The 8,482-nt window shown below is 40.7% G+C and overlaps 1 protein-coding gene across 6 annotated transcripts in view; it reads left to right on the top strand.

Annotated features, from left to right (window-relative positions):
• The first annotated feature begins 543 nt into the window (after positions 1 to 543).
• The window catches only part of LOC106582084 (ganglioside-induced differentiation-associated protein 2), a 45,122-nt gene continuing 37,183 nt past the window's right edge, over positions 544 to 8,482 (top strand). For 4 of the 6 annotated variants that reach the window (XR_006761193.2, XM_014164813.3, XM_082967097.1 and 1 more), the window contains exons 1-4: positions 1,132 to 1,233; positions 2,315 to 2,517; positions 7,400 to 7,539; positions 7,989 to 8,142. Coding sequence is in view for 5 of the 6 variants with exons in the window: in XM_014164813.3 (XP_014020288.3) it covers positions 1,231 to 1,233; positions 2,315 to 2,517; positions 7,400 to 7,539; positions 7,989 to 8,142 (500 nt within the window). In the remaining variant the exon portion in view is untranslated. Of the gene's footprint in view, positions 1,050 to 1,130; positions 1,234 to 2,314; positions 2,518 to 7,399; positions 7,540 to 7,988; positions 8,143 to 8,482 lie in introns of those variants that run through there. The other 2 variants (XM_014164815.3, XM_014164811.3) reach the window with 2 other exon arrangements.

Genomic DNA, 8,482 nt, shown 5'->3' with positions numbered 1-8,482 from the left:
TCAAGCCTACCACTGTAGTGTTGTCTGCAAACTTGATGATTGAGTTGGAGGCGTGCATGGCCACGCAGTCATGGGTGAACAGGGTGTACAGGACAGGGCTGAGAACACACCCTTGTCGGGTCCCAGTGTTGAGTATCAGCGGGGTGGAGATTGTTTCCTACCCTCACCACCTGGGGCGTCCTGTCAGAAAGTCCAGGACCCAGTTGCACAGGGTGGGGTCGAGACCCAGGGTCGAGAGCTTAATGACGAGTTTGGAGGGTACTATGATGTTAAATGCTGAGCTGTAGTCGACGAACAGCATTCTTACATAGGTATTCCTCTTGTCCAGATGGGTTAGGACATTCGAATGATGTGGCTTCATGGTTCCCACCACAATTGCAACATTTTCATCACTTTAATAACACATTATATGATCTTTTCCACAACTTGGACATCTCGTCTTCTCCCTTCTGCAAACACTTGAAAGCTTTACAAATATATATATTTTTAAAAACCTTATTTAACTAGGCAAGTCAGTTAAGAACAAATTCTTATTTATTTGGCCAGTTATTTACAATGACTGGCCAAACCCAGACGACGTTGGGCCAATTGTGCACCATCCTATGGAACTCCCAATCACGGCCAGTTGTGATACAGCCTGGATTCGAACCAGGGTGTCTGTAATGACGCTTCTAGCACTGAAATGTAGTGCCTTAGACCGTTGCGCCACTCGGGCTCAAAAAACAAAAGCACAGATGGACTTCACTTTTTCTTCATTCACCACACGATTCATCCGACGTGCGTCAATCACTACTTCGCGGTCTTGTTTTAGTGGACAGATTTTGGGCAGAGTGAACCCTCTCGCTTCCTCTCTGTCGCGAATCAGCTGATCAGGAACTCACCGAACTGTAGTAAACGTGACAGTACGATGGGAATTGGCTTTATCAAATCGAATTTTGCCATGTTTGTGATGGTAAAAACATCACGAACACCCCCTGTATTCTTCGCTTTTTGTAATTCCGTCCTGCTCGGAGTCGACAACTAATAGATTCGTGGACAAAGGAAAACGGGTAGGTGTAACATTTTCTCCTGTAGCTTCCTGATATATATATATATATATATACACACATCTTTACATTCCTTTCCGGCATGCTACTATTTTCTGCCGTGTTAGCAGATCATTTGCGAATCAAAGTAATAAGAAAGCAAACGCTACACTGGGAATGTGATGGTCAGCTGAGCTCGAGCTCCATGGTTGGTGACTATGACATTTCGTTTTTTCATAATTTGATGTTTTCCCATATTTAACCATACAAATGGTAATACCATAATATGAGTAGTCGAAAAAGCAAAAACGCGGTGGGAAATGTGGGAAGACTAGTATTGTTCGTCAAGTGTATTTGACCATACTGCAGTCAACAAAAATCTAGACTAACTTGTTATGTTTATTTTCATTCTGCATTTCGATACGTCCTTGTGGTGCTTTTGAATTCCCTGTCTGTTTAGGTTCACTTCACAGTAATGTCCTCCCCTCTCGTGCCATACGCTCCAAAACGGAACAGTTCTAGAAAGCGGCCAATCTAATGTTCGACAGAGGCCCTCAGTCATAGGTGTTGACATGGTATGTAGTTAACTGGTAGTCTCGAACACAATCTTAAATAGCTGTAGTGTCTGGAAAAAACGGAGCCAGACCTTGCTTGCCTGTTTCACCCAATTTTCTTTAACTGCCACCTAACCTCACACAAGTGCATTCATTATGTGAGGCTTAATTTTCAGGCTGTATACTAGAGGTTAGAAGTACTGAAAACTGGATGGTTTGTTACTGTCTTGACTCTAGACACTGGAAGTTATTTTTAAACTGTCAGTCAAAGCCTTTCTTTGATTGTGCTAAAATGCTTTTGCTTTACAAAATGGGTTTTTATATTGCCAAGCCTACTTAATTATGAACACTGAAACACACATGTAATCACCAATTGTGACTGTCTGTTGGTCCTTGTCATAGATGCTGATTTGAAGTAGTTTTTTTTAACTTTTAAATTGAACCTTTTTATTTAACTAGGCAAGTCCGTTAAGAACACTTATTTACAATGACGGCCTACACCGGCCAAACCCGGGCCAATTGTGCGCCGCCCTATGGAACTCGGAAGTCACAGCCGGTTGTGATACAGCCTGGATTCGAACCAGGGTGTCTATAGTGACGTATCTAGCAATGAGATGCAGTGCCTTAGACTGCTGCGCCACTTGTACAACTGACTAGGTATCTCCCTTCCTATTTGGCTCCTGGATATGGACACTGAAAATACACTATAAAGTCTTTCTCTGGCTTTGTTTGCAGTGTCGAGCATTGAGGTGCAGTGCAGGAATGGATCCTCTGGGAGCACGCTCTCAGTTTGTGGAGGTCCAGACTCTGTCCACCTGGGAGCGGCAGCCGGACCCTGAGGGAGAGGAGGAGGAGTACAACGACAGCCTGGTCAGCCAGCAGGCCTTCCTATCCCCCTTCCCCTACAGAGAGGACATCAACAGGAAAATAGTGCTCTAGTGAGTCACACACATACACACTGGACCTCTAATACCACTTCTCTATCTCTTGGTCTCTTTTGCTCTCTTTCTTTTTCCCTCTTGGGGTTTCTCTCCTTTTCTCTCACTCATATCAAATGCGTTTGTTGACGGCTATAAGGTCTCTCAAGTTGTAGCCCTGGCTTCTTGTGCCTTGTTATCCTGTTCTTGCACCACTGTGGATCACCCCCCTCAATAAACACACTCTCTTTCTCTCTCCCACCCCATCATTCTAGCCCTTACCTTATAAATCCTCTTTGTTGTGGAGGCTGAGCACGTGTTCAGAAGTTCCACTGGTAGGAGTCTCTCAGTAAGACATTTGTACCCAGGCTGCCCCAATCCCTCCTCACATTCCTGCTGCAGTTAAAGGAACAGATCCCTGGACTGAACTTGGGCCTTTTTACACAGGTCTTAGGAAAAGATATTTTCTGCTCCAGTTTTGTCTTAGTTTTCAGGAGTTGACACAGTGTCTTGATTTACTTGCACTCCCTTTGAGCAAGGATCACCACAAGTGTCACCTGCTTAAAACGTTAAAGGTCAACTGCCCTTGAAAACCAACTTCTCCTTTTGAAAATGGCCTATGTGGCATCGATATGAGTCTGAATCGATAAGTCAGTAACATGTATTATAGTGTCTCAATAGACTACAAAGTGTAAATAGAATAAGTATGGTCATAAAGTCACTTGTCCAAAACAAGAGTTTGGTAATTGACTGCATCATTACTTACTTGAGGGATTGGATTACAAAATGAATGCCCCTTTTTGCCTATTAACATGTGGTGGCACTGTTTTCACGGAAAAGACTGGGGGAGTTAGTTTTGCGTGGCCCAGTGCCCTGGGTGGGTGGAGAAGTGTCTTAGGAGGACTAATTGAATAGTTGAAAATGAGAAAAACTAATTTCCCAGACGACACTGTAGCTTGATGTGCACTGCACATATTGCTTGGGAAATAGCTACTCTAGTGAAAATGGGCTTCTGTTTAACAATCAGATTGCCAGGATATGGATTACATCCAACGCTAGCTACAAGTACTGCGGGCTGTCAAACGTGAGACTGTGCCTGGTGTTGTTGCTGATAGTTGGTTACACTAGCTACTCGCTAGCATGATCAAATAATGTAGCTAGCAAGGTGTTGTAGAACGAGTGTCATATGAAACACATTCCAGACAGTGGTTCTTGCTGTCTTGGCATAACTGTGATTGGACCGAGAGCGTTGATGGAAAAACGAGGCTGTGCACTTCTCCTTTAACCACAAGTGTGTACAACAAGCCCTAAGAAACTTAGCTCATTCACATCCAACCTTTTTGAAGTAGCACTGCAGTAATTTGCCAAGGAAGTGAGGACGCAATTATTATTTTTCCATAGCTTGTTTTGCTACCTCAAGCATTTTAGTGAAGTGAAACCGACATGTTTCAACGTAAACTTGATCGTGTGTGCTTTGCTTGTGAATACATAAACTTAAGTAGCCCAGCTGCCTACTGATTTGACATCCAAAATAAAGGTTTTTGAAGTTTTATTATTTTTCATAGTCATTGAGAGAGTCTCTCCAACCCAGTTCCTGGAGAGCTACAGGCTTGTAGGTTTTTGCTCCAGCCCAATTTTAACTAACCTGATTCAGCTTATCAACAAGCTAATCATTAGAATCAGGTGTGCTAGATTAGGGTTGGAGTGAACCTACAGGACTGTAGCTCTTCAGGAACCGGTTGGCTAGCCCTGCCTTAGGATGTCATATGACCCAGTACCGTCACGCTGCTTGAGTAGTTACCCTTCTACAGCTGGACAAAGCCCTATGGGCTGGATCCTAACTTTAAACACACATGTAGGCTAACTTAAACTGTTGTATTACATAGGCTGCGTTTACACAGGCAGACCAATTCTGATATTTTTTTAGTAATTGGTCTTTTTACCAATCAGATCAGTTCTGAAAAATATCTGATGTGAAAAGATCTGATGTGATTGGTCAAAAGATGAATTAGTGGGGGAAAAATATCAGAATTGGGCTGCCTGTGAAAACGCAGACATTGATGTATTTATTAGGTTCCCCATTAGCTGCTGCCATGGGAGCGGCTACTCTTCCTGGGGTCCAAACAGGAATAAAGCAATACATCATTTTAAAACAATAGCCTACATCTTAAATAAAACAATACATCATACAATATAAAATGTACAATATTACAGTGTGTGTAGAGTTTGTTGGAATGTGTGTGTGTCTCTCGTCACAGTCCGTGTTCTGTGAGGTGGTGTTTTTAAAAAATCAGATTTTACTGCTAGCATGAGTTCAGTGCTTTCAACATGTCAATACCTCTCACAAAGACAAGAAGTGATGCAGTCAATCTCTTGATACGGAACACTTAGGGCTGTGGCGGTCATGACATTTTGTCAGCCGGTGATTTTCAAGCAAATAACTTCCGGTCTTATGGTAATTGACCGTTAATTAACATACACAGATTTAGCATCTCCTGGCTTCCACACATAGCCTACAAGCCACTGATGCAGACCTTTGGAACATCTACATTTTAAAAAGTGTAATAAATCCATGTAATATAGCCTACACTTTCACAATAAATCCATTATTTATTTTAGACAGAGTCGCACACTCATATATAAACTCCCAGTAATTTATTGGGTAAATAAATTACCGGGAGTTTATATATGGAGTGTGCAACTCTCTTTATCTTTATAGTTTATTCGCCTTTAGTCAACACCTCCACACAAAATCATTTTTCTGGGTGTGCGCCAGCTCATCTTTTTTATTAGACAGTTATAAAGAAACATGGTATGAAGAAAATGTAGTCTATTTCAGAAGAACAGAATAGCATACTCTGTCCTTATGTTAAGCCCTGATCTGGCTATGGCTATGGGCTACACTAGTTGATTTAGTAGACAAGATTTGCTTAGACTTCTGTGTCATTTTATAGAATGAAGAATACAATTGAACATAGCTAAATAGTAAGGATATTTTCTTTAAATGATTTGAGGGAGTGCACATTCTGTGTTGAGTGCTTAACAAAGAAACAGGTACTCCTATATGCTTAATTTAGTTATTTATGTAACTTTAGGGCTATATATTTTGAATACATTCTAGGGCTGCATGATGCGACTCTAACGGTGATTTGAAAAAAGTTGCATGAAAGGTATGAGCTCTGCTTTGTTTTCTTTGTGCAGGCTGTACACACTTCATCAATTTCTCATCCACAATATTTGACATGCACTTGATAATGCCTCGAATTTCCTGGCGGCATCCCCTTTTGTGTGGCAGTAATGCCGGCAAAAAAAAACAATGCCTTTTGCAGCCATTGGCCATTGTGCCCTTGGGCTGAATATAATCATTAAAATTCCCTTCTCCCAGCTACATGCTCCGAAGCACCTCACTCACATGGCTCTCCGTCACATGATCAGGTCTTTTTCACAGGCTACAAGTGAAGACCGACATATCTGCTACGCAACTGCTCACGTCCATAACCAATTCTGAGGCGCATATTAAAGATATTGGAAGAACTGTCCAAATGTACTTTGTCAGCCAACAAGATGAGTAGGCCTAACGAACAGCTAAAGCACTAGAATATGTCGGTCTACTATCCCCCATAGTACAAAAGTTGTCCTATTCTATCTAGAAAGAAATATTCCAAACATAGTCTGGTTGTGGGATGAGATGGAGCCCAAATTAATACAACCACTAGCATAAAAAAAAAAAAAAAAATAATGCAATGAGGCTGACACAACCGATCAGAACGTTTAGCTTAAAATTTGATAAACTATAAGGCTATTTCTTCACATTATAAGTGCAGCAATGCTCACATGGCAGTAGGCTATTAGCGTGAATGTTCCATTAGCGGGAAAACACCATTCTCAAACGTGACTGTAAATGTGATTTATGCATGTAATGCTTTTATTATGAAGGTGAATTTTTATAGTGAAAATGATCTTCCCCAAACTTAAAACTCACGCGCTGCTTATGTATGGCAGTTAGGCTCTGCACCCGTTGTAAAGCGGGTTAATGTGCTTAGTTTTAAGAAGTTATTTGGCCACTTTAACAAACCTTAACAAAACATATAGGCCTATGGGCTCGGCTACATGAGGTGTGCAACTATGATTTGAATTCTACAATGTAGAAAATAGTAAAATAAAGAAATGCTTGAATGAGTAGGTGTGTCCACATTTTTGACTGGTACTGTATGCTTTTCCAGCAGTTTTGATAATGTCAAAAGCTGCACTTAAGTCTAACAAAACAGCTTCCACAATCTTCTTCTTAATTTCTATGCATTATGCAATGGCTAATGCTGTGTTCTTTTGCTCAAACATATTATTATTTTTGGGGTGATTATTATTTCTCAAAGATTGTTATAAAAAATGTGGCCATTATCTTTTCTACGTACTTTGTATCTGGTTTTAGAGGTTTAAGTTTTTCATTCCTAAATGTATTACATAAAATGTTTTAGTGTGTGTGTATATAGAGATTCTTTTTATAGATAGATATCTATCTCCTGGACAGCAATTTCTCACCTCTTCCACACTCCCTTTAAAGAATTCAAAATTACAATGTTTGTCTTTTTATTTTTTGGTCAGTTATACATGAATTTGAAGGAACAGAGTTTGGCAAACGTAGGCATGACATGCCAAAAACAATCTTGCCAATGAAAAAGTAATTCAAGTAGTTGGCAATATCAGAGGGAATATGGATCAGTTTGCCTTTTTGCCCAAAATTGTTTTGAAGGTAATCCAAAGCCTTCATTGTTTATGTAACTTATCTTTGTTTCATAGTACAGTTTCTTTTTTGATGTCAAAGGGAGATATGAGATGGAGCTTGAGTATGGCCAATACAGAGTTAAGACATCTGACCCTCTTTCTTTCCGCTGTCATCTCTCAGTAATGGCGACGTTGCCCTGCTGAACTGCACAGCGATCGTCAACACAAGTAATGAGACTCTGACGGACAAGAACCCTATCTCTGAGAGCATCCACACATACGCTGGGCCTGAACTTCGAGACGAGATGCTCAAACTGAAAGGTAGGGGGCACCACTAACTCATCAAGTTAATGACAACATGCCTGGTTTGCACTCAGTGGGCACGAAACATGAGAAAGAAAGTACCACATCCGTTTCAAAACACTTTCTCAACTTGATCAATCAGAATGCTTATTTTTGTTGTCCAAGTAAAACTTCTGTTGGTTTGTGTCTACTGATCATGATCTTGTGTTAAGCTGTGAATGTCATGTGTTAACATAATGTGAGCACTGTGGAGGCAAACACATTACAGACAGGTTTTTATATAAAATGCATATTTTAGAAAAGGGAGAAGTGTTGGTTTGTGTCCATTGGGTCTTGTTGCTATGTAAATCCCCTTCAAGGCTGTGTTCTTTGTGGGATCTTGATATACTCTTGTATTACCATTTACATTTACGTCATTTAGCAGACGCTCTTATCCAGATTACCGGTATGTATGTGTTTATCTACAGGATGTCGGACAGGCGAGGCAAAGATGACCAAAGGCTTTAACCTGGCGGCGCGCTTTATCATCCACACGGTGGGCCCCAAGTACAAAACCAAGTACAGGACTGCTGCAGAGAACTCGCTGTACAACTGCTATAGGAACGTCATGCAGCTCGCCAGGTAAGACATTAAAGATGCACTATGCAGAAATAGTTCTGCCATTTCCTGGTTGAAAAAATTAGAATAGTTTGCCTAATTTCAGTTTGCTACAAAACAAGCAAGTATAGTGTAGAGAATCATTGTACCATCTAAACCACTGTGCAATATATTTTCCATAGCGAAAAATATTGTATTAACAGCTGATTGAAGCTGGTGTACAAAACCAAAAGTAAGACGCAAAAACGAAACATGAGAACGGGAAGCATAGAATAGTGCACATAGAACAGATCTACGACTTCTTAGACGTGCTTTCAATGAGAGTGACAGATCTATCATACACTTTTCTATGTGAATTTGTTCA

Source organism: Salmo salar, chromosome 21 (genome assembly GCF_965601325.2).
Source record: "Salmo salar chromosome 21, fSalSal1, whole genome shotgun sequence".
Classification (NCBI taxonomy): domain Eukaryota; kingdom Metazoa; phylum Chordata; class Actinopteri; order Salmoniformes; family Salmonidae; genus Salmo; species Salmo salar.
Note: the sequence above shows the minus strand (reverse complement) of the source record. Positions and strands in the feature narration are given on the sequence as shown.